Genomic DNA, 26,716 nt, shown 5'->3' on the forward strand with positions numbered 1-26,716 from the left:
GCACAGAAATACCAGGGTGGAACCTACAAACACACCAATACTATGATGATGAGCAATGAGGCGTGCTGTGGCAGATATTCACTTCCCGCCTGTCTGGCCCAACTGAACAGCTCAACTATAGATTTACATCTTTTCTGAGTCATTTGTTGCTTTTTTTTTTTCCTCTACAGGAAGTGAAGAGGCCTTAGTATGAGGACGGAGTTCACAAGGCCGGTGGTCTTTGTTCCGGCAGGACGGCAGATGGTTTGTAACCGGATCAGTGGTTTGAAACTGGCCTCTACTAGAGACGGACACCAGAGCCAGCCCTCGGTCCCTCCGTGTGCCACGTGACGCCATCACCCCAGTTTTACTTGATGACCACATGTTTGGTGGACGGAGGTCTGACAAAGAGTGATGGGAAAGTTTATCAAGTCGTCGCCGCTGGGCGTTTTCGCCAAGGCCTTCGATGAACTTTTTCTGTTTCCCAGTCTTGCTCTATCTGCTCAGCTAAACGTCCGAACTCGGCTGCTGTCGGTGCGTTTTCTCTGCTCGGATCGGACGGACGGACTTTGGTCTGGGAGACGTTTGGAACGGAGGCGGGCACCCTGCGACGCCCGAAGGAACGGGACGTCGCTCTGAAACCACGTGGAGTTCGGATCTTCTCGTAGCATCGCGTGCTTCTCTACGTCTCGTTTGTTTTTATGGAACTTTCTTAGGAACAAATGCAAAAGATCTGAACTTTTACCACAGTTCCATACTTATGCTCGATGTACAATTTTTACCGATGCATTTGGAGAATAAACAGAATGTAAGGAATTCAAACTCGTTTCTCCTTCACTGGTCCAAGATGAGGGAACCAAACAAAACCACCTGAAACCTTTTAACGTTTGAAGGATAATTTGTTTAGGAGACAAAATACAGAAACTTTAAACTGAATTTTACTGAGATTTAATGTGATATAAACTGCGTGGAGGTTGACGTGCTTAAAAAGACACGGGCCAATTGCAGTCAGATTTCTATTAAGTTAGGTTTGATAAATACAGCAGTTGATAAATAAAGGTGATCATTTATTGTGCTATAAAATGGCTGGAAAACGCATAGGGAGGGTGTTTGTAATTGAGTTTTCTTAATCCGCTTCTAAGTAAGAGTTGCACTTGCATTAAAATGAAAGCAAAAAGAATGCATAGCAACCTAAATGTCTTAAGTTGTACCTAGCATTTTCAATTTTAGCATTTTGCATTTTTCAAAGGCTTCCTGCACCCTAAAGATTCACTTTTCTTAAATCGGGGATTCAGGGCAGCACAAACTCATTCTGATGGCTGCAAAAAGCCCAACCTTTGGTCAACCCAGGGTTAGTTTAAAGCAAATATGTGGGAGAGAATGGCTCAGTCAAAGTCCAGACTCACAAATACATGCTCCTAGTTGCTGTTCTGCAAAGAATAGCTGAAAATGTTTAGTATTTAGATGTACACAGATAATTGACATGCCTCAAAACGTCTGCAGCTGTAAAAGTGTGGATTTACAAAGTAATACATTTATACACATGCAACAAATGTCATATTTTACTTTGGAACCATTTTTGAAAACTGTTTCCTTCCATCTGGTAGTTGTGCATCATTTTATGTTGGTTCATCACATAAAATTCCAACAAAATTCACTTTTTGCTTTGAAAAAAAAAAAAAAAATGAAAAAAGCTCAACTTCCATAAATACTTGATTTTTCCCATTTGAAATACCAAATTATTTCAGAAAAGTTTTAAAAGTTCATGCCCTTTGCTTCCACGTGACTCATTTTCGGTTCCGTTCGATTATTCATCCTCATGTTTGTCGGCTGCTCACGCGTCTTAAAGCCGTTCGTTTCCGTTCGGGTTCCCGGAAGTTTAAAAAAAACACAAGTATCTGCGCCTCAATGAACAATTTGATAAGAAAAATAAGGACCAGTAAGGATGTATAAAGCAATGAGTATTTTATTTACTTTTCAGGCTTGAATATGTTCCATATGAAAGGCAAAAAAAACTAATTAAAATTAATACTTCTCGTCATTGAGGTTTAGGCACATTACAGGAAGGCAAATGTAAAATGAGGCCGACGCTAGCAGGAAGAAAAATCGATAAAATTACAACAAAAAGCGAAACAAATTACAGTTAAAGGCCCCACACAGGCGTCCTTTGTTATTCAGCTTGATTTGATGTCACTATGGAGAATAGTCCGACAACATCAAACAGTTGAGTCGTTCTGCACATGCTCACACGGTGCCGAGCAGCAAACCATCAAAATACGTGACCATGGGCTGTGGGAAATGTGGCTTCAATGTGGTGTGTGTGTGTGGAGATAGGCCAGAAATGAGAGCAATGCATTGTTCCACACACACACACACACACACACACATTAAAAAAAACTAAACACACTGGAGGAAGAGTACATGCAACACAAAAGGAGCTTTGGGAAACAATCAAGTGCAAATGCAACAAAATGCCCCAGCCGTCCAGCATGATGACCCCGCCCTTCACCTTTCATTGTCCTTTATGGCTTAAAATGCGTCTCAAAACACTGAGCAAGAATCTGAATATCATCGACCGTTCAGTCAAATCAGGGAAAACACTGTTTGTCCAGCCAGCCTGGACCCTGAGCCCAGCTAAAGGCTAATCCGTTTCCAGGCATGTAACGACGAGACGCAGCGGTGAGCAGAACTCTTTGGACCTTTCATTCATTATCATTTGGTCAGTGCTGGTCTTCAATACTCGTTTATCTTAATACTGTGACTCCACCTGCACCAAAAACACACGGGGGGGAAGGAAGGGGAGGGGGGAAGCAGAAAGCCGCGTGAGCAGAGCTAAAACTTTTTCAGTGACGCTTCAGAATCGACCTACGTCTGAATTCATCAGCAGAAAGCGATGCAGACTGGGATACTGGGCTGCAAAGCTGGGTCACTGTTACAAAGTCCCATCTTATTTTTATTTTACCCATAATTCCAGCATGAATATCCTGTATTAGGAATGAGCAGAATGATCAGCATGAATGCAGACTCCTGTGTGAACCTTAAGTTCACACACTGCTGATAAAGTTCATGTTGTTTTGATAAAAAATATATATATATATATATATTTTTATAGGCTTTTACACTTTTAATGTGACGCAGCCTGTATGATTGAACTTGAACATAAACAAATCCGCTTGAACCTCGTTGCATAAGTTAGCACACCTTCCTACCGGAGGAGGCATTTTCTGACGTCTGCAGACGTTAAACTGGAGAAACTAGACGGAGACTCACAGTTTCTGGGGGTCTGTAAGTGTCTTATAGTTAAGAATCTCAATTTTACGCATTAAAACGTTTTAGAGAAATGTATATTATGAGCCATTACAAATAATCTGCAGATATTTATGCCCTTTAATCCATTTATTGATTCTTAAATACACAAGATTTCATTTTCCAAAAGAAAACTGCACTGGTGCCCTTAAATTATGTTTTATTTCTGGCTGACAGAGTTTTATTTTTCCTAATTGGTTTCAGAAGTTAAGTTTAAAACCTAAGTTTCATTTTAGTTATTGACTAAACATATTTAAGACCAGTCAGTGTGGCTGCAAAGTCGCTGTCAGGACCTCCGAGAAAGCTGAATATTCTGGTTCTGTTCCAAACATTTCTTGTATTTCTCCAACTGTCCGGATTAAAAAAAAAAAAAAAAATGCTAGATTAAAAATAAAGGCTTGGATAAAATCTCTCAAAACATCATAAGAGAATCTGCTACGAACTTAAACATAACTACCATAAGTTAGAATTTGAACAGGAAAAACACAAAGCACATCTGGCAGAACACAGTGAAACATGGTGGTGGCAGCATTATGATCTGGGGTCGTTAAAATTCAGACGTCTGCTGGAAATCAAGTCGATTTAAGTTTCCACTAAATCAGGCAAGAGACAAAAGAATCTCTTCACCAGAAATAAAAGTTTTGGCTCAACCTGAGGGATGATAAGTTTGGAGGCCATTTTGAAAAGTAGAGGCCAAATATGCGACATACTTCCTCAAAACTAAAAAGCTGAACGGTGTGTTTATGGAACCAGGTTATTCCTGTTCTCTGACATTCCTCAGATGAATTTTGAACATCTTAAACATGTATCGTTTACCAAGTTGCGTGTTTTAAGACACTGATGTGGATAAGAACGTGATGGTAGCGGGTGCAAACAGAAAAACCAAAAAGAAACAACAATCAGTCACCATCAGAGTCCAGGCCTGACCTCCATCACCACACGGCCGAGGTGCCAGAAGGGTCAGTGGAGCCAGTTAGCAAAGCAAGACGATGGAATGATGTGCAGCTTTTGTTTTTGCTGGAATGTAAGTGAGAAACGCGATGCTGCTTGGAACGCAAAAAACAGGCCACGGCCTCTTCCTCTTCCTTTTAATAATTACAATAAAAACAGAAACGCCTCTGAGATTTCAGTCCAGGTCGTAAGTCGGCGTCAGAGCGGAGGCACGTAAAATGTCTGTCACGAAGCAGAGCGAGGTTAAAACGTAGCCGTAGAAAGCCCTCATGGTTCACGCCGACATGAAGTCACATTATGAATGTTTAAAGGTTTAAATAAGCGGAATATTTAAAAACATGGAGACAGGAGCTCTTTGAGAGCAGGCCGGCTGCTGCTGCTGCTGCTCTCCGGCCGACGGCGCAGCAGGAATAAATATCTGCCCAAGCAGCAGAGAGAGGAGGAACCGAAACCGGAACCAGCTCTATCCCTTTTCTTCCACTTGGTCTCCAAACTCAGCAGCTGTTGTCACGACGACAACAACAACAACACTGGAAATCACAGTCCAGGACTCCTCCAGCCTTCCAGTTTCTTCTTCCTGTCTGCCGCCGTCTGCTTCCTGTCAAGCGCCCCTCCACCCCGCAGCGTCCTTTCCCTCCTCCTCAGTGGGACACAGAGGCGGTGATGTGGGAAGTGGAGGAGGGGGCGGCGGGGGGTTTGTAGGAGGAATCGAAGGAGGGAGAGCTGCCTGAAATGTAGGCCAAAGCGTTGGTGGGCGTTTCCATGGAAACAGCAATCACACAGCAGTCAGTGACATCATCAGTACGGGGAGAGGCGACTGGTCCTCCGCAGCATCCTGGAGAGAAGACGGAGAGGAGGGTGAGCTCCACGGGGTGAGCTCCACGTCTTCCTAACACCACCAACAGCAGCAGCTGTCCAGCTGTCCACACGCTCACCTTCGGTTCTGAGGGTCCATCTGGTCCAGCAGCGCCTCCTGGGACACCCTGAAGTCGTCGATGGGTGACTGGTAGCGGGATTCGAACGAGCCCTCCCTCCCTCTGTAGGACATGGCCTGAGCCGGCGACTGGGGCAGTGGGGACGTGGTGGACGACGTCGAGGACACGGAGCCCAGCTCTCGTCCCACCTGTGCCGCCGATGCCGGCGCCGACGCGCTCCCCGCCGCGGAGAACGGGCTCAGGACTTCCCCGTTCTCATCCTGGAAACCACGGAGCAAAACAGGAGAGATGATCCAGGATCAGCACAGCTGCTGGTCCGACAGTAAAAGCTTTTGATTTCACCGGGTTTGGGTCTAAAAAAAACAAAAGGAAGACGAGAGATTTCCTCAACAGCTAAGAGAAGAGGCGATGAAGCTGAGCGATCATCAGGTCTTCTAAGTTAGAGGAGTTATAATGACTTGTTTAAACAGGATGCAGCTTGTTACAAAGTAAAGACGACTCGGCGCTATTTTCATCATCGGGGAGGTGAGAATGAAGGGACAGGAAGCCTGAAGCTATTTAAAGAGAAACTGTCAGTCGAGGCTGGACGTTCAGCAGAAATCTGAAGCGACTTCTATTACAGACACAGCTCAAAATTTTAGAATATGAAGAAAAAGTTAAACAATTTTGTCATTAATTTAGGAAGTGAAACTTTCAAACTATTACGAGCCGACATTTCTTGTAGTTTTAGAGATTGTCGCTCACAGGTGACGAAAACTCAAAATTCAGTGCCTCAGGAAAGTAGAATATTGTGGAAAGAGCTAAAGCATAATTCGCAGGAAAGGAAAAGCAAAATCCATTCAGTGGACCGAGGCTGGAGTCATCAAGTTCCAGCGCACACATCGATCAATGGCTGATCAAGAGACGTCAGAAGCATCTTACCTGGGCTAAGGAGGAAATTAACCACGCTGTCGTTTAGATGTTCAAAGTCATCCTTTCAAATGAAAGTAAACTTCACATTTCATTTGGAAATGAAGGTCGCAGAATTTGGAGGAAAAGTGAAGAGGCACAGAAGCCTCGTTGCTTAAAGCCCAGTGTGACGTTTCCAACACCAAACGCCCTCCGTCTACCTGGAAGTTTTACAGCAGCTCACACTTCCTTCTGTTGACAAGCCGCATGGAGATGCCAGGTTCTTTGTCCAGCAGGACTTTCCTATTGTTACACTGGTGACCGTCTTCCAGCTGGAAAGTTCTTCCACCCCAGCTGATGCAAAGAGTAGCCGCCTCTCATTTCTTAAACAAGAATGTCAGTCCAATCATTGGCATCAAGCAGACAAACCATCTAAAGAGGCTGGAGCAACTAATATCAATACATTATTCATTTCTTTGAGGAAGAAATGTGGGTGGATAAAAGGAATTTGTGATCGCGATCAACTGCACGTTTGGCGACACCAAATTAAAGAAAAACCAGAGTAGAAATCAGAGCGGTCTTTGGTAGAGAAAGTAGAAGCATTTCGTCAAGGGAAACTCAATGAACTGGGACTGAACAGCTGTGTGACCATAAAACCACTAATCAGTGAGGCTAACCGGAGGGGGCGGGGGGGGAAAGGCTTTAATTTGGACGGAGGCATAAAGATGTAACCTGATGAGTCCAGATTTACTCTCTTCCAGAGCGACAGGCGCATCAGGGTAAGAAGAGAGGCAGATGAAGTGAAGCACCCATATCAAGCCTGTTAGGGCAGCACTATGATCTGGAGGGGGGTGGTCAGGTCAAAGTTCAGCAACATTATGAGGTCAGCTGACCTGAAGGACCAGATTATTTTATCAAATGATTTGTTCTTCCCTGATGACGTGGGGGAATTTTACAAGGTGACAGCGACTCAGCGGGCTGAAACGATGTCACAGAAAATGCCGCAATAAAAGCGAAACGAGTTCTTACAAAGCTTGAAAAGGATTCTTTCTTTTTTGTGCCAGCCAGTATATTTTGTTTTGTAGTCTGACCAAAAGAACGTGCATGAAGGTTTAACTTTTGCAAACGAGAAACAGAAAGTAATGAACTTTCACGGTATTCACATTTTTTTATCTATATTTGTAACTCTTTGCACCAAACGGCTTGAATTCGTCTCCAGTTCAAAGTCTGATTGATTCACCAGCTGATGACAGGAGGAGGCGACTGACTGTTCATCAGTCGCTACTCTCACCCTTCTACTCTGAGGATTTTTTTTTCTACCTGGTGTGAATTTCCAGTCAGCTCCTCCGTCTAGTCTTACTCTGAAGTGAGATTCAAATTACCAGGACAGAACTGGGAAAGAGCGCTTTAAATATTCTGCTCCTCATTACTGGAGGGGATTATAGCAGGATCGAAAAGATTGAGGAAATTGTTTCGTTGTACAGTTTTAAACTTTATATTTAAAACGTTTCAAAGGCTGAAATTGTCTCGGTTTGCTGTTGTGTAGCCCAGGACGCTGGTAAATTACATTTTTAATCTCGGTGAGTTTTTCCTCTTCCTCGTTAAGTAAAGGTTACAAACAAACGTCGGTGAAGGCGGTGTGTTGAAACTATCGTCGTCCCCCCCAAAACCCGATCCAATGGTAAAAAATCGGAGACTTAAAAGAAAAAAAAAACTAAACTGGAACATTTCTCAACATATTTTATTCAGTTTGTACAATTCTGCCATTTGGTGTCAAGTACAATTGACTTAAAAATAGTATTTACATTTTAAATAGTGAACACCACCACCGACACCGAAATAAAATTCCCCATTTACAACATAAAGTTTAGGTTTTTGGTGCAAAGCTACAGAAGTGGCAGAAGCTGTCTTATGGAGATGCCATAATCTCTTCAGGGTTTAACGTCAATGAAGATATTGATTTGAAGATTTTGTCTAAAATAATAAATTAAGGCATTTTAAAACCTAGAATATAACACTTACATACAAAATATCAATGTAAATCTAGTAGGTTGGAATTACATTTAACAATTTGTAAAATATATACACGTTTTTCCCCTCATCTCACACTGGTCAGCGACATGTTCTCGCACCTAGAGCAGGTGTGAACATGCAGCTCCAGATATGCATCTGTAAATAGACGAGTATCACTTCTTCATAGGTGAGAGAATCGACTCTCCCAGAGTTGAGAGTGTCTGGACATTTTTAACCGTCTTTGCATAAAGCCAAGAAAATAAAATACTCTTGCGGCTTTCCTCGATTAAAAACAGCAAACCTCCTGGTTTAGCATTAAAATCACAAAACAATAACATCTATACGGAGCAAGTGCATGCTGCCTTATGGCTTTTATAACCCGGCAGGTTTAGAAGGAGCTCGGTTAAAGAGACTAACCCACCCTGCCTCTGGTGATTTCCATGTGGACCAACAGAGAAGCCAACTCCAGATCTTCACTGTAGCTGTTCTTCAGCGGTACCGACCTGTAGCCTGAAAAACACAAACACGCACATTTACAGCTGCTTACATCCACGCAGCATCGAGAGTTTCCTCTCAAAGACAAAGATCTGGGGAACACACACACACACACACACACACCTGTCTTGAGGCTCTGAATGGGGAACGTCGCCTGAGCCAGAAAGTTTTGGTCATTGAACATGTCGATTTCATAAACCCCGAAGCGCAGGAAAGCAAAGGCGGAGTTGCAGACGGTGAAGGAGAAGGACTTCCTGGGCCAGGTCGGGTTCAGGCCGTTGTCAGCTGGAAGAGACCGCAGACATTGGAGCAACAGGAGACACTCAGAAATCCAGGAATACTGAGCTGAGCTTTTGTTTTGTTTCTTTACTGAATCATTGCATTAGGTTAATTTGAGTTAGAATGGATTAATTGATTGTATGAGGGAATAATTTCCAATAATCATTCTATTACTATTCTTCAGAGAACCATTGTTGTGTACCAATATCAGCCCTTTCGATAAGTTATGTAATCAGAGCTCTCAAACCGATTCATAGATACGAGGCTTATGAGAAGTTTTCATAAATAATCGCTGAGCAATCTCATTAACTGATACAAAATAAGAAATGATCAGAGAAACATGAGAACTCTACAATATGTATCCACATATGATTTAATCAAAATTACATTTTCCTCAAAACAAGATATGCAGAATAATTGGACTAAAACAAAACCAGCTGGAAACCTGTGACGAACTGTTTGCATTCATTTTTTACTCCCTCCAAAAGAAAAATCTGGTCCAAAACATTCAGTCAGATCAATATTATTGATAACAGCTAAGAGAAGATTTTCCCGTATAATGACTGGAATATACTACATAATATTTGGTCTTTACATCACCAGCCCAAACAGAGGATCTGAATTGGATCTGATTAATAAGATTTTTAAAAATAAAATCTGGGAGAATGATGCTTACTTTGGAGACACCATCGTGGCTCTGCCACCAGGGGGCAGTGTGGCGCTCCCTTCTCACATTCCACCAACTACGACAACGTTGCCAACCGGCTTTTATTGACATGAAGGAGCCACATGCTATTAGGCATGTTGTCTGATCAGAGCATCACTGCACTAATAGAAGCTCTGATGACTCTCATTCAACTGGATTCATTTGAAAAATACAAAAACTAAAATCTACAACATTTTTAGAAAAAAGCCCCACAAGTTTCAACGCTAACCATTCCACCTGACAAACTACGATGATGTCAACGCTGCACAATGTTTTGCTTTTGTATTCCCAGACAAGGCCAAATTGTTTGCACAACTTCCTGTTTTTCTAGGACCACAAAGGAAATTTTACACAAAAGGTAATTGATCCAGTAAACAATGAAAAAATACATTTAAAAATAACTCCTTCCTACGGTTTTGGCGCACAGGCCCATTCCTGGAAGAGAGATCTGCGGCTGCAGTTGAAGCGGCGCTCACCTGCGGATTCCGTTTTCTGCTTGTCGTTGTCGTAGTCCGCCCCACACACCTCGATCTCGATGAGAGGAGAGACGATGCCTCTGCCGTGCTTCGGGAGGTGCCGAGCGCCCAAAACCTTGAAAGAAAAAGCAACGAAATTCACATTCATCATACCTCAAACTACAAATACATATGCAATCATTCATTAGACTCTTTTTTTTTTTTATATATATATCTAGATTTATTATGCTGAGCTGGACTTATACAACTTGTTTCTAGTTTTTGCATATAATTTCAGTCAGCTTGAAGTTTATGATTTCTCACACTGCTTGATTTACAATTTTTGCGAAACTGCTTTTGGCTTATTTTGAGGTATTTAGACTTTAATTAAAAAAAAAAAAAAAACACATCTCTGAGATGCGGATGCAGTCTGGGATTTTGCAAGCATAGAAAACGTGCAGCGTGGTAAAGAATGCATGCAGAAGAAGAAGAAAAAAAAAATAGGTTGCTGTGAGCAAAGTTTTTCTGTGGCAAATTACCACAAAGAACTGAAAGCATGTGAAAGACAGCCCTGGTTAGACTGAACTGAGGGGGAACAACAATCTCACAGCTCCTCTTAGGAGGTGGTTTCCCGTCTTTGCAGCCTTCTTGCCGAGTTGTGCTCCCTACAACAGCCGACTGAAGTATAAAAACATTGCTGAAAGTTGTCTTACTATGTCGCTGCAACGCTTACCGTGTCGAAGTCAAACAAAACAAAGACAGCGACACAGTAAAGGGCAAAATTAAATTTAAAATAATCTCTTCATTTTACCAGCATGTTTCTTCTGATTGAAAGTAGCTGAAGAATTGACTAAAGATGGAAAACAGGATTTCTGACCGTAAAGAATCGCTTCTATTGCTCTAATCCTTTTTCTACCGAAAGGTAGAAATAACTTTCATTTCAAAAGTGTAAAAAAAATAAAAAATGCAACAGCAATCCCCCATGCACCTGGAATAGCAAATGTATGATAAAAAAAGAGGGTCTTTTCTGTTTTTAAAGTTATTTAACTTTTATAGCTGAAGTCTATAAAATCGCACATGATCGACTCCATCAAGTCCTTACCTCCTGAACCAGAGTAAATCAAAATAGAAACCTCTGTGGAAAATTAATCAAACCCTAAATGTACAGAAATGATTAAAAGCCTCGGATTTAAAGTGGGTTTAATTGATTTTAATTACTTTAAGCATGAATGCACAGTTCAAGAAAAAAAATTATCGGTGCACCACACATTAAAAAAAAAAAAGAAATCTAATAAAATGTCAAAGTTACATTTTAAATAAAGACTCTTTTTTTTCCCCCCTTTCGGTTCTATTGCAGTTCATTTCCAGCTCTTTCTAATTATATTTCACCTCCAGGCTTTTTTTTACACTTGAATTCAAAAATAATAACTTCACTACATTTATTTTTGACTGGCAAAACTATAACTATTGCTGTGGTACCTAAACATGTCTTAAGTCTTTTAATTTTATTTCGTAAGTAACGAAGCTAAACCACAATTAATCAACTTTTCCAAGCCGTCTTCATAAATTCTCCTTATCGTCTTTTACTAGAATTAAACCTTTGACTTTACCTCTATTTTCATTGAGACTTGGTCTACGCCGCGTAGTGTGTTTTTGTCGAAGGGATCAAAGGAGTCGTCTCTCATGATGGGAGGCTGGAGGACGTAGCCGCTCCTTCCATTCAGCATGAACAGCGCCTGGTTCATCTGCATCGGCTTGTCTGTGGGCAGACAGAGCGGAAATAGACAACGAAGGTGAAATGAGTGAGGGAAAAAAAAAAAAAACAGAAAAAAAAAGAAACCCCAAAGATTAATTCTCCTGTCTGCACTTCGACTTACCAGCAGTCTGAAAGTTGAGCGCGACCAACTGAGAGCCGCAGAGCCACATGGGGAACGGGTCGTAGTTGGAGGAGTCGAGCCGCTGGCCTCTGGGGTAGATTCTGGACAGCTGCAGCCGGTTGTACTGCAGGAACTTCTTCCCCTTGGTTTTGTTGACGTACTTCTCCGCTTTGGTCTCGGGAAAGGACGACATGTCCTGGAAACAGGCCCGCTCCGTGCCGATCTCTGAGTGAGGCAGAGAGGGAGGGAACCGCGGCTGATCTCAGAACAGGTTTAACTTCATCACAGATCGCTATCTGGAGGTTGTGTGTTATTCCTCACTTTCTTCATCAAACGGCACCGGCCTGCAGTAGATGACCAGGTCTGATAGCTCCAACGCAATCTTCTTCCTCCTCTCCATTATCTTGCCCTCTTCCAGCTGAGCAAAGAAACACAAAAATGTAAACATGGCAGCAGTGAGGGTAGCATACAGCTCAGTGTGTGTGTGAAAACAACATTAGCATTCACTGCACCGCGCTGTTGGTGCTTATTAAATATTTACAGCTACTATAAAGGAGACAGACTTCATGTTTCTGTGCATTTCCTGATACGCATATCTCATATATGCATCTTCACCTTGGCCTCAGAAGTCGCAGCCACTTCCTGGATTTTCGTCTTCCAGTCTTGAAGTTCCTCTAAGCTGTTGGCAGCCACGTCCAGCAAAGTGGCCTGCACCGTGTTATTCTGAACCAGAGAGAAGACAAACGGTCTGCTGCCCTTCCCTTCAGTGCGGGTGACTGGAGAGGAGAAAAGAAAAAGAAAAAAAGGGGGGAAAATAATACATTACCATATCATGTTGGGCTTCCATTAGGCCATGGTTAATAACTAAATAAAAGCAACACAAATTACATAAGTTACCAAATAATAAAGTTAAATCTAGATTATGTGCAAAGCACTAAGAATTGTGCTGAAGATGTTTTGCTTCACTTTTTTTTTTTAAATGAAAATGATTTATTTTAATGCCACTAGATGGAGATGTTGAGCCACAAAACAATACAATAAGAGAATCTGCTGGGACAATATTTAACTTAATTTGTTCATACTTCCTTTTTTTTTGTCTGAGACACTGGATGTTAGGATAATTGTTTCCTCTTGTTTTGGATGCTGTGCAGCTGGACAGATTTTTTTCTTTTTTTTGTCTTTTTGTTTTTTTAAACTTTTTTCCAGTTGTTGTGATGTGTAACCTTGACAACAAGGTGTAGTTTTTACAATCGAGAGCAGCTGATAAGCATCTCAACGGCTCAGATAATACGCAAGCTACAATTCCAAATCCTAGAGGAATTGAAAAGGAGACTTCATGGATTCAGAGCAGAACTAAAGAGAAGAGAAAGAAAGAGGAAGTTCAAACTATCTGTTAAATCGATAATAAAGGGCAAAGATTGACTCCAACGTTTCTCTGCCCAGCTTTCTAACCACAAGGTCAGATAAAGAGCGGTGGCAAAAAGCGAAAACACGGTAAGTGACGATGATGTCGTCATCCAGAGAGGGTTACTGTGGAATATCATCTCTGCTGCCTTGAAACTGAACTGGAAGCATGTTCTGACAGTCATGACCCGCTCATACAGCAACAGTCTTCAGTCAGAGGCTTCGTTGAATTCACTGCAAAACTATCTGGGTGTTTGCAGGGGAAGCAAACCTGAAGCGCAGTGATGAGGTTTACACCTGACCCCCTTTTCACACAGGATCCGATTAGTTTGGATTAAATGTTTTCCTTAGTAAATAACTCAGCTTATCTGTCAGATACTTTTAAAAAATTGACCCTTTGATACTTAAAGACAAATGTTATTCTCCTCACAATGAGAGAATAAAATGAAAACCAGCACAGTAAACTTTATCGTTTTCTTCATGAAACTGTCAAAACTCGGCAGTGTGGTGGCTTAAAGGCAAACTGATAAAACAGGTCTGCACAGAAGCTTTACGTTGGTTTCCAAATTAATGCTCTGTGGGTAAAATTTGAACCTTATCTTTTAATTCACTGTGGTTTTCCCTAGTCTGAACATGATCAAACTATGAGATAAAAACGTGTGAAAACCTATATAAAAAAAATAATCAAGCCCTATGAGCAATGAATTAAGAAGGAGGCCGATAAAACGGCAGTCAGGAAAGTAATAACGCAGAAAGCAGGCGCCTCCATTTTTCAGCCTGAAATGGGGCCCGCTGTCAAGGTAGCAGGTTGCTCTGCAGCCCTGCAGCAGAGGCTGACAGGAAGTGGAGGGGCTACTCACTAATCTGGCAGGAAGTTACATCCACACTTCCTCTCAGCAGATCTCCGAGAGGGCTGTTTTCTGTCATCTCCTGCATGACAGAGAAGACAAAAAAAAGAAACAGATTACAAAGTGTTTGATCTCCGTCGACATTTTATTCCACATTATGCAGGGATCCAATGAGAGAGATCAGTGATGATCAGCAGAATAAACAACAAGGCGACGATCCTCACAGTTCTGTCTGGCTCCGCTGCCGCTTGGCTGATCTCCTCAACGTAGTTTGCAGGGAACCACATCTGCTTCTTCCCCCCACAGTCACCTTTCCACCTGTGCCAAACACAAAAAGTTAAAGTGCATTTCTAACACGGCGCCACTCTGTTATAATACACTCACTGCTCTTGTTCTCTTCCTAGAAAAAAATGCAATCTCTGCAAATGGAAAAACAATTTCCTGCACTTCTCACTCACCATCCACCTTCCTGTTTGTCTACGTTGGTGATGACGGCGTTCTTTGAGAAGGAGAGCTCGTCGTCTCTCTGAGCTTTGTACTCGTACATGGCTTTGACTGTGCACTGGAACAACAAGAGAGACTTATTAGACGGACAAACGCCACCGGTGAGGAAGCGCGAGTGTTCAGAGACGCTGGAAACTCACCTTCAAAGTTGGCATTTGATTGGCCTCCACGTAAAAGCCCGGATTCCTGCCCTCATACAGCGACCCGTAGTCTGGCTCCTGTTGGTCAACATGCAGTGTTTACAGACTGTGGAGCGTTCCGACTGGTGGAGTTTGGTTATTTTTAATTAATGTCTAGTAAACACGCAGCGGGTAGCACTCACAGCAGTGCCTATCTTCTCCAGTGTGTCGTCGTTGATGGGATAGCGTAGCTTCATTTTCCGATACAGGGGGTGCTTTTCATAATAACTGATGAGATCGACGAGGCTGTCGAACTCTGAGGTGCCCAGCAACACAACCTGACCTTCCTGCAGCACTCGGCAGTGCTTGATTTTACCCTCGGCCCTGAAGCCAAACAAGAATCCACACGGTCACAATGAGAACATGAGGAATAAAGTTTTAGAAGCGTGCAATGCCCGACAAAGGTTTGACATTTTGCAGCCACATTTAAATGTATTTGGACAAACACAACGATAGAAAATTAGTCTTTTAATTTCACTATTTTTTTTTAGAAATTAAAAATAAAAAATTGTAGTTTACACTTGAATCCAGTTACTATTACTCATTGCTATGTAGAATCACCCATTTCTGCATTATGTGCAGTTTTTAAACCTAGGGATTTCTGTCAGATTAAATTACAATATCTTAATATCAAAATATAAGATATTACTGTAAGATCTTACAATATCTTAGTGTATGTTCAAAACAACTTCTTTTACATGCTCAGTGTATCCTGTGGTATTCATACCAAGATTAACCACACAGGTGGACTCTGAATATTAGGCAACTGCTGTAGGAAATGAGCTGCACAGAAATGTATTAGGGGTATCGGAGTAAAGAGAGGTGAATGCAAACAGACTGCTCACTTTGGTAACACTTTATTTGAAGGGGGGTGAATAAGACTGTCGTGACACTGTCATAAACATCTGTCATGAACATCAATAAGTCTTCATGAATATTTATGACTGTTGTCATAAAGTGTCATTTGGTAAATTATGACACTTTTGATACAAAGTTGACATTATTCAAAATGTCTTTGTTATGACAACTTGACATTGACCAAGAAATCATTACTGATATAAGTTTTTTTATAAAAGTATTACTGATTGCACTTTAAAAATGAGATAACTTTATGTTATTAAAGGTAAAGTTTAAACAGTAATGATTTCCTGGTTAATGTTTATGAAAATGTCACGACAGTCTTATTCACCCCCCTTCAAATAAAGTGTTACCCTCACTTTAGTTTAGATTAACAACATATCATTTCCCTTCCACTTTATTAATAGTAGATTGTGTTTGCCTATCACATAAAAACCCAATAAAACACTGCAGTTAAGAGTGACAAGACAAAACATAGAAAGGATGCAGGGGCATCAATACTGGAGAGCTGCACTAACAGCTAATGGCTAAACCAGGTCTAGTGAATTTAAATAAAAGCTCTATATAGATTAAAAAGGATAATATAGGCATCAATCAACAGGGCATCAGGAAGGAGTTACCTGAATGAAATGGCAAAAGAGTTGGGCTCTGTCCTTTTCCTGACTAGGAAAGCCCCATCACGAGGAACTCTCATCAGCATGTTCTCTGCCTGGCTCCTGGAAAGGTTGGCATGGTACCATCTACAAACAACCCAAAACACACCATGAATAACTTCATTCCGATTCTATGGTTCTAAGTTATCGATTTATCAGAGAAAACAAAGCCAGGTAAAATCTGAGTTTAAATAAGAACACAGTGAATACACCCGTGAACAACACCATCAAAACATTCTCTAGGAATTTAAAAGATTTCCTGCAAACTCACTCCTTGCTCTCGTGAGCGTTGGTCTGAGGCACTGGCTCGGTCAGCTTCATCTCAAACTCATTGCAGCGTAGCGCCACATGCTGGTAGTGGGTGATCAGAGCGAAGAGCGAGTCGAACACCAGGTTATCCGTCAGGTAGAACTTGGGGCTGCCAGCTTCCTGGCGAGAGTGGATCCGGCAGTGCTGCACGCGCCCCAACCGCCTAGCGTACCGCAGGGGAGGACAGGAGAGGAAGTCAGAACAACCGGGTGCCGCTTCGTATTTTCACTGTTCGTGCTTTGGCAGAAAGTTACCTCGATTAATCTCAGTATGGCAAAATGTTTCCCTGACACTGGGCGTTGTAAAAATGACGCCTACCCTGACTGACCCCTAAGACAAAAGTAAATAAAATCATATTGCCTATCGTTACTAACACACATTTATTTTACAAATTTATCGTAAAAATTTGGTGCATAATTTGTTCAAAATGAAAAGCAATGGATGTCTGAGCAGCATGCAGGGCCACGTTTATCTGTAAAATTATTGAAGCGTTTCTGTATGACCTCATCAGCCTCTAATATCTCTGAGGAGAAATGGTGGCTGCTATTTTAGACGTTGCTTCCTTTCATTGACTGTTTTAGACGTTTATTTCTGCACCGGCCTCCTGAGCTCATCACAGTGCATTCCAATTCAAGGCTGAACTTTGACTGGTCAATGCAAAATCTTTATTTATTTATTTTTTTAAGTTTGTTTTCTGCTCAACTGTGTTGCAGATTCAAGATAGAAACACCAGCCGGAACCAGCAGCCCGGCTGCTGTTTAACATGTGTTTAATACATGTTAAACACTGATGTATTTATAACATCAGTGTTTAACATTTATAACAGATCGATCTCAGTTTCTTCTCTCAGTTTTTTTTTTTTCCTAGTCTCATAGAAAAGTCTTAAAGCATTGTGACTGTAGCATTTACCAGAACGACAGTGTGTAGTCTCCTACAAAGGTTTCGCTCTCCCGGACCAGGAAGGAGCCGTCAGGAGCTCCGGTCTCTTGGCAGTAATCTGACAGGAGCCTCTCGGCGATCTGCCGACCGTCCCGCCCAGCGCCAAGCTTTCCGTGAAACCATTTCTCCGTCACATGCTGGTCCATAGTATTGAGCACCTTAACAGAAACAAAGACATCAGTCAAACTGCAGCTACCGTGTTTCCATACTCTGCAGAAAACATCAGCTTTAATACCGTTTCCTCATTGGCCACCTTTATCTCCTGGAGTAGCAGGTGTGGTTGTGCAAGTTTCACTAACTTCAATTAAATGCTTTTTAACACCATCATTATTTCAATTTGAGACCAAACATACACTTAGAAATATGTAAGTAAGTTGTACGCCTAATTAGTAGTCTGCTTAAATTTGCATAAAAACATTAAAAATAGCTCAAACATTTTGCAATTAAGCCCTTCCTAATGTGCCGTTTGCTTTCAAATCTTCTAGTTTTGTATCAGCCAGAATTACAAAACTCGCATGTAATGATGGATTTGAACACGGAAAAAGTTAACGAAGAGCAGAGAACGGATAAACAAAGAAAGTTTAAACGCATCTAAATGTAACTAATATGGAAAATTTGGGCCCAACTTTTGAACGTCTAGCATTGAAATGATTAAATTTAAGACATTTTAGCACCCAGCAGAAACCCTGCATTCAGCATTAAAATAACCTCCATAGAACTGGTCAGCTCAAAAGTACATGCAGGGCAAACAAAAAAAAAATCATTTTTAAAAATAAAATGACCAAAAATATTGTGATTTTTTTTTTATATCACCAACGCAACAATAAACTAAGCATGAGCTATTTTAATTAAACAAATACAGTAATGTAATTTTTGTTTCTAGGAACGGGATCATAGATCCAAAAAAGTATATATATATTTTTTTTTCACATTTTCCTTGTTTAATGAAAAGGAACTAGCTTGCTTATTATTTTGGGCTCAAGAAAACTGAAAAAATATAATCTCTTCTCAGCAACAAAAACAGGATCTAGGCCAGTCTTTACTTGAGAACATTTCTGTGTTTAGTTGTTTTAATACAGAAACTAAAATCAGATTTGAGGGCACCAAGCTGTACTTTATTGTATAAGTCAATGAGTAGATGTGGACTTATTTGCTAAGGAAATAGTAAGAATTCAGAAAGCTGGACAAAGATACACACTTTGAGTTGCATCTAATATTTTTGTAAGTAGATTTTAAAGTAAAAGTTGTAGTTTTGTCCCAATTTATTTAATTAATTCTTCAATTGAATTGTGGTACGGGGAGGGAGGACACACATAAAATCAATTCAGGGCCACAAATAGTTCCTGGGCCCCACTTTGAACAGAATGTACTAACCTCTTTGAGCTCCTCATCCTCATCATTACCCAGGTTATTGGTGGTCTCCTCTGAATAGTAGATCTTATTGTGAGTCAGGACAAAGAAATGAGGGTACCACTCCTGTAAAAATAAGGAGATAAAAGATGTAATAAAATAAAAAAAAAAGTGTATAAAACTTTCAAAACAAACGGATAAGAAAAACTGCAGCACTTTGTGTCTTCATTACATCTACAACATTTAAAACGACTGGAAGACTTGGGGATATGAGCTCCAACTTTCCAGCCACCCATCTGTCTCTGAACGGCCTTTCATGTGGCGGCAGCTCTGCAGTTTCCAGGCAGTAACAATGCTTACATGGTTAATGGGATCTTCCAGGTAAAGGATGCCGTTTTTGATGGAGTTGCTGATATCATTCTCAGAATAAGGTGTGGCTGTCGGCACCTCCTCGTAGGCGCTGCCCTCTGCCAGCTTCTTATGCTGAGGCACAAAAACAGAGAAGGACAGTCAGGAGCAGCAACATTTTAACCTGCGTAGAAATCTTATTCCTAAAAGACTAAGAGTGTTAAAGGACAAATATATGTTAGAGCAACACAATATCTAAATATAAAAAAGATTTAACATAAATAAATGGTCAGATAAGTAACTGACAAACTAGAGCCACAGCACTCAAAGAACCAGGAAGTGAGAACCATATCATATGGGTATTAGTGCAACACCTGGATCCACCCTGTCTGATAAGCCATGATTACAAATAGGATCAGGATTATTTTCTTGATTAAAAAAATAACTTATTTTCTTTTAATTGTTAGATTTATTTGGATGGAATGAGCATGTTTGCTAAAAAAGATTCTCTTCCCACCCACCCAACCGTAGGGAGGATGAAGCTAAGATCCAGAATTCTTGCAAAAAGATATAAAAATAATAATATTAAAAGCCCTTTATTGCTTTCTTAAGGCCTGACCTTAATGAGAATCTTCTTTTTGAGCTGGTTGGGTGAAGGCAGGCCGTCTGCAGCCATATCTACTGCTTTGGTCAGCAGCATGTCTCCAAACACTTTCTTGAACTGGGTGGCCATATTCCTCTGCTGAACAATGCTACAGTGATCCTCGATGGACAGGATGATGGGATACCTGACGGAGATGTACAGATTAAACCGAGATAGGTTGAACATTTCCTAAAATATCTGCTACTGCAGACAGACAATATTGATAAAGGATGACGCATCTAGATTCTTTCCTCTGTGCAATCTTCTGATCTCAGTCTTTTCTCAGTCTTCCGTTATCTTATCGAGAATAAAAATCGAAAAGGAGAAACACAAGCTGGCGAAGACAGGAAGACTCACTCGGATGTGACAAAAGCGTGGTCTTTGATGGTGTTCAGAACATCGTTGAACTTGATTTTCGTCGTGAGGGTGTGTCCGTGATAAATAACCGGCATCGAGTCGGGACCGTCCCAGCAATCCACTGAAAGCAAACACAGGGCTTTATTCTTAGTAACGCGCGGCGAGGAAAACATGACGTTATGTGCATACACCCAAGAAACCGTCACCGTCACGGTTCAGCTAGAAGGCTGAAAGTAATCTCAAAGTTAGGATGACAGAGCAGGTCATGTGTGCTTACGTACATTCAATGCAGCGACATCCCATTCTCAAACAGCGGGCGTACGCCTCCAACGACGACTCGCTGGCAAACTGGTCTCCCGTCAGGTAGCTAAAAATAACCACGCAGTTATAACTTATGCACACAAAGCAAGTTCATACATTAACAGTCAACCAGAAAGAACAGACACACAGTGTCTTTGTTTATGTATTAAGCAAACAACAAAAAAAAACAGGACTTGTAGCAAAATTACAAGTCCTGTTTCTCTTCTGTCAACAGAAGTTCTTGTTTCATATCCATTCAAACAGACTCAAAGGAACATGGGAAATTTTCACTTCACCCCCTCAGAAAGTATTGTTTCACTTCCAGGACAAAAGGTTAACATCAGAAGTGCCTTTCTCACACTTTTCAATGCCTGGAAAAATACTTCTTCTTCTTACTGAATACCAGCATGAATATTATTCTGGGACATAATGAGGAAATAATACGCTTTTATCTGATACAAGAAGTCAGTGTAAAAGGCTTGTTTGGGGAAGAGGATGCCAGGCTTCAGCATTCCCAGGACCCGACTACAATTGACAGAAGAAAACGTTCTTCATGGGGGCAGCTTTTCTTACGTGTTGTGCGAAGAGGAGATCCAGTAGTGGGACAAGGGGTTGTTCATGTTTTCGGCACACACCATGTCCAGGGAGGAATCCCAGATGGTGTTCTCTTTGGAGAAGAGGTACGTGAGGAACTGCGGAGAGGAGAAAAGAGCAAAAGTTTGTGAATGAAACCATTTCAGAAATCCTGGCTTGGTTTATCCACAGTTAGCCCAGTTCAAAAAGTGAATATCTGCGTGCATTGAACACGGCAGATATATCTTAAACTGGTTACGGCTTGCAGATGAAAACTCAAAATTACACTGCAATAACACATTATATTTAATTCTTAAATGTCAGGTCACTGAAGAGCATGTATGTAATGCTTGGGTCAGGCCTGATTTTGCATAAATTACTGCATTAAAAAGCTCAGGATGCTTAAATAGCCACCATTAGCCATTCCATTGTTGGGTGTGATGTCTCTCCTTTTCATTTTGACAAGAACGTCGGACAATAGATGACCTGAAGATCAGACAGGTTTTTCCTGTCTGAACTGCATGGTGATTAAACCAGGTATTGGAACCTTTGGCAGTATGAGAAGGTATCAAGTGCAGATGGAAAATTTAAACCAGCATCTCCATAAAGCTCGTCAGGAGAGACATAAAGTGGTCTAAAATGTTCTGACAGATGGCACCAACACCATACTTCATAAAATACAGTGGAGCAACATCAACAGATGATGTGTGTAAACAGACTTCATGAACCAGACTGTAAGCTGCAGTCCACTCCCTTTTTAAAAGCTTTTCCTTCAGTAGTCTCCAGGATGCAGTTATTCCTTCTGCTTTGACACATTTTCCACCACATTTATTTCCATCTGCCCAACTTCCTAATACTAAGCTTGCATTCAGCACTAAAACACATAAATAAAACAATCAGAAACAGAGGGGTAGACGAGAATGTTTTGCAATTACTTAAAATGAACAAACAAACAAAAAAAAAAATGCTACCAACACTAAAGTTCATCTTATTCATTACGTCCAGGGTGCTTTTAGAATAATTACAGATTGTTTGAAATGTAACTACGGCAACGCTTTTTCAACTTTTAGTCAGTATATGAAAACGCAACAAGAAGTTGTTGGATGTTGTTTTTGGCCTAAAGGAAAGATAGTTCAGGCCCGTTTCACCGTTATACGTATCCCCTGATAATCTCTGGCTTAAAATCTAAAAACCTTTGGGTGGTCCACCCTGGAATGAACAGGATCGCCTCCTGCGTCAGCGGGTTGGTTTAAGATCTTTGAATGTCTGTGGCTCCAATCATCTATCAGTGACAACGCTGTCCCAGGTGGATGTTTGTCACTGTGGTTTCTCAGTTCAGTTTTTATTTCTCTCTCTCTCTTTCTGAAGGTGTAGTAGCAGACTTCTAGGGTATTTTCTCTTTATCCTTCTGTTTCTCTAGTATTGTCTCATTTCCTCTTAAACTTTTTATCTCACCTCTCTCCCTTTTTTCCTTTATTTACAGTCTCTGTCTACTACATTTGAAGTGTTTTATAAAAATCAAATGTAGAATTTGACTGAAAGCGACAACGCTCCACTGACAACTATCCTTAAAACCACATTGTTCGACAGGACACACTAAATATATTTTTAAAACAGAAACAGAAAAAAACTAATTTAGCACTGGTGCCATTTCAGATGAGGTCCTGGTTGAAACTGCAGTACTGGACAAAGTCAATCCTGGAATCAATTATTCTACAGAGTGCTGCAAATGCTTTAAAAAAATATTCAGGCAGTAGTGCAGGTTCAACTGTTTCTGCACAGGAAGAAGTTTCTTGAGTCAAACCCAAGTTGAGGCCTTTCTGTGTGGAATGTACGGTTTCGGTGCTACTTTGTTTCTGCAGTGGTTTTTAGATGATTTACCCTGACTTTCATTACAAGTCAGTGGTGACACGTGAGATATAATGCAGCATCTTGCAAACTTTGCAAACTGCTAACAAACCAAAATGACTTTAATGAACTGAAGTGAGTTTCTGGTCCAGCTGAAGACTGCATTCCTGCTTGTTAGACGAAGGCATTGTCTAACTTCTGCCAGCGTCTCCAGCAGACTGGTTCTCACCAGCTTCCTTTCCTCTTAAGTCATTACATTATTGGTGACCACAAAAGCATCCTTCGCATTCTGCAGAACTGTCATGCACCAGTTTGGTAAATAACCTTTTCTGAATGCGTAGGAGATGGTATTTTAGGCCGAGATCACCGGTATCCATATCAGTGTCTGAATAAACTCCCACCCACAGCTGTAGCACAATGAGGGGCATTGGAAAACTTTACTTCTGAAAACATCTGAAATGTTTCCATTAACAGGTGAAACCCTTAGAACAGAAGAGGGTAATTTATTTACCTCCTCTGGATGGAAATATGGATCCTCCACTTCCCTTAGGGGGTCTTTCAGGTAGCTGAACATAAACTCTTGAACCTTGTTGTTGTCCGAGGCCCACAGTTCCTTAAATGCCCAAACGATAAATAAAAAAATACAGTCAGATTAGAGCACGAACCAAAACAAATTCAGTGACATGTTAAATAGCTGAGGGATTACCTTCTGGCATTCTACGAGGAAGCTCTGGAAATCCTCCAGGGTGATCCTTTCATCAACTATGTTACCCATGAACCTGTTTGAGAAGGAAGCAGGAAATTAACAACTGACATTCAAGAAAAAGATTCACTGTTCACATCAGAGTCTCGTTTTTAGGACCTACCTTTGCATAAAAGGGATCTCCACCTGAAAAGAGGTTAAAAAAAAAAAACAGAATATTTTAGTTAATTTCCATCACAGTACTGTACTAATTCTGTGTGCAGTTCAGCTTATGTAGACAGACACAGACTTCCAGCAGGTTGGGTGAGGCCACTGGGGTCATCCATTTAATGTGACCAGTCTGTCTGCTTGCTCATGTGTGTGTCCTAATGGCCTCCACTAGAGGGGTTTGGTGGGTTTCAGCCGGTGCATATTGATCTTGCAGCCATTTGAGAACACACAGATGGGGGATGAAGTGGGCCTCAGCAGGGGATCGCAGGAGGGGAAGAGCGATGGGAGCACATAAAATATCTGCACTTACGTTTTTCTGCGCATCGAACATGAGGTTACGATAAAGCTGGGCGAACTGGCTGAAGGTCACGTCTCCATTCCTGGTTTCAGAGTCCTTACAAAGCAAGACGAGAAGGATGAGTGTGTAAGGAAGAACCGTCACGATAAAAATCATAAATCTTATGGTGGAGCAGGAAGTGGGCAGGGAGAGAGAATGGAAAGGTGGTCTGTGATAAGACGGAGAGAGGTTACCGGAAGTTTGTCTTTAATGAACCTCATGTTTGGCACCTTGTAGTTGACCTGGCTCAGCATGTTCTTCAGATCCTTATAGGATATCCTACGCACACACACACAGGCACGTTTTGTGAAAACAAAAATGATTAAACACTAAAATGCATGAGCACGTAAAATCCGCCCAAGCCTGGACGCCGTCGGATCAGATTTATTTTTCTACTGCTTCGCTTTTACTACAGAGCCTGGAATCGTTGGCAGGCGATGAGAATAGCCTTAAAAAATAACAAAGACAGGGATGTTACAGACAAACATCTCTGCACATCTCCTTCGTGCTCTGCGGTCTGTTTCCTGCTGCAGGAAGAGGGGCTAGTGTTTGGCTCTTAGGTCAGTTCCTTCACTACACCTCAACTGAGCGCTGACAAAAACACCCAGCATCCAGATAGAACCAGTTCACTTTACTCTTGATTATTAAACAACCACTTGAAAAAGGAAAGTTACTTGCTGCTGATCTAAAAAAAGGCATTTCACAAAGCTAACTAAAAGAAAATATCTTGTTCTCTGTTGCAGTGGCGACCAAACTGGTTTTTTTTTGTTTGTTTTTTTTTTGCCAAAACCATAAAGTTAAAAGTGCCAAGTGATTTAAAAATAATAACAATGAACCTGTTGAATGAATGAAACCAATTTTAAAAACTTAAATTCAAAAAGTGAAGTTCATATAACATCATACAAATTCCCTATACAGAGATAAACACTTTAAGGCTTTATTTCTCATAATTTCAATAATTGTGGCTTGTAGATGGATTATAGAAATTTAGAACATTGTGTAAAAGTTGCCCATTGAGTGACTAATCAGTTAATCAACCACAAACACCTGCAAAGGTTTTCTGAGCCTGTCTCAGTCTGGGTCAGTAGGACACGGTAATGGGGGGGCGAAAACTGCTGACTGGACAGAAAAAATTACTGGACTGTTGCTAAGTGGCCAAAAGTCCTCATTTCAAAGGAAAGTAAGCTTTTTGTTTTTAAATCAACACTAGAGTCCTTTTGAAAAAAGTGCAACTGACAATTCTTGAGAAATACCTACAGCAGGTAATAATGTGTTGACATACAAGGTTAAAACCTTTGCAAAAAGAAGATAGTTACATTTTCTTTGATGGGATTTGTGAAAACATTAAAAAAAGCATCTAGTATTCAATTTAATGGCAACAAAAAGAGATCTAAACAAATATAATTTGTACTCTTAGTGTAATTCTGTTGTGGAACTCCGAAGCAATAATTCCATAAAAAAAAAAAAGAAAAACTGCTAAAACCTGCATTTATTATTATATCTTTATTTGAAAACAATTGATTCTATATCATTTTTAGACAAAGTATTTGAGAGCAATTTTGGAATGAGCCTGTGCCACAGAGAATCTAGGTGCTGTTGTCAAGAGGAAGATAAGGGACACCAGATCTACCGCTTCCATGACACAGACTTTGTGATCTGTGAGCCATAATCATCAAAATTACAAGAAACACAGGCTTGAAATATTCCACTTTTTGTGCATAGAGAGCATAAATGGATTATATGCTCAGTATAAATGACAAATATTTAGTTGTGCTGTCTAGAACTCACCTGTCCTCTCTGTTGCGATCAGCAGCATAGAACTGCTTGCGTAACCACCTGGAAGATGAGAATGAATGGACTTAACATTTTTAATAAAAAAAAAACAAAAACAAATTTGGATGATAATGACGTGTTTGCTTTAGGGTACCTTTCTATTTGTAATGGTGTTGGTGATTTCAATGTATCGTCCCTGAGCCACTTTAACCCCTTCACCCACATGGACATCTCCTCATCAGACGTTGCTGAGGAAAGTAGTTAGTAAGAAACAAGAGTCACAAATATGAAGGCATTACATATAAAAAACAGTCATAGTTTAAACAAAATGTCCCTTTTTCCACTGACCGAGGTTTGCTACAATGACAGATGAAGAATGTTTGTGCGCATACCTGCCAAGCTGAGGGATTTAAGGCGAAACTCCGTGCCATAGAGAATAACGAAGCAGAAGTTGTCAAGCCGTACTGCTGAGTCCTCGACATAGCGCTCAAAGTCCCGGGACTTCTGACCAGGACGGATCTCTTTGATCTCTCGAATGTCAACTGTAGGAGCAGACACACGGAAAACAGTGAGCAAAACAAAACAGCCGCCATTTCTTTTCAAGACCGTTTCCAAAGACGAAGGGAAACTAGGCACGGGGCCATTCACTGGAATCCAGATACACCCAAGCTTTTAAAAACTGATAAAAACACTTTT

At 41.0% G+C, this 26,716-nt stretch overlaps 2 protein-coding genes across 5 annotated transcripts in view; one reads left to right on the forward strand and one right to left on the reverse strand.

Annotated features, from left to right (window-relative positions):
• Window positions 1-801, forward strand: part of zhx3b (zinc fingers and homeoboxes 3b) — a 29,599-nt gene extending 28,798 nt beyond the window's left edge. For all 4 annotated transcript variants that reach the window (XM_016674110.1, XM_007557672.2, XM_007557671.2 and 1 more), the window contains one exon: window positions 171-801. In XM_016674110.1, the coding sequence (XP_016529596.1) occupies window positions 171-193 (23 nt within the window). In that variant the 3' untranslated portion in view covers window positions 194-801. The remainder of the gene's footprint in view (window positions 1-170) is intronic.
• Window positions 802-1,923: 1,122 nt separating this feature from the next.
• Window positions 1,924-26,587, reverse strand: plcg1 (phospholipase C, gamma 1). The gene is made up of 31 exons (XM_007557673.2): window positions 26,413-26,587; window positions 26,175-26,268; window positions 26,036-26,083; window positions 24,442-24,526; window positions 24,221-24,304; window positions 23,864-23,886; window positions 23,704-23,776; window positions 23,509-23,610; window positions 21,150-21,268; window positions 20,558-20,643; window positions 20,277-20,397; window positions 19,896-20,064; window positions 19,289-19,411; window positions 18,953-19,054; window positions 17,549-17,736; window positions 16,602-16,802; window positions 16,298-16,417; window positions 14,963-15,143; window positions 14,781-14,858; window positions 14,595-14,698; window positions 14,361-14,454; window positions 14,149-14,218; window positions 12,500-12,660; window positions 12,206-12,302; window positions 11,885-12,109; window positions 11,618-11,766; window positions 10,029-10,143; window positions 8,691-8,852; window positions 8,494-8,582; window positions 5,172-5,431; window positions 1,924-5,071 (listed from the first exon to the last, which is right to left on the reverse strand). Exons 2-31 carry the CDS (start codon window positions 26,249-26,251, stop codon window positions 5,035-5,037), a joined length of 3,543 nt encoding a protein of 1,180 aa, XP_007557735.1. The 5' UTR covers window positions 26,252-26,268; window positions 26,413-26,587; the 3' UTR covers window positions 1,924-5,034.
• Between the last annotated feature and the right edge of the window lie 129 nt (window positions 26,588-26,716).

The sequence above is a fragment of the Poecilia formosa genome, unplaced genomic scaffold (assembly GCF_000485575.1).
Source record: "Poecilia formosa unplaced genomic scaffold, Poecilia_formosa-5.1.2 Scaffold90, whole genome shotgun sequence".
In the NCBI taxonomy this organism is placed as follows: domain Eukaryota; kingdom Metazoa; phylum Chordata; class Actinopteri; order Cyprinodontiformes; family Poeciliidae; genus Poecilia; species Poecilia formosa.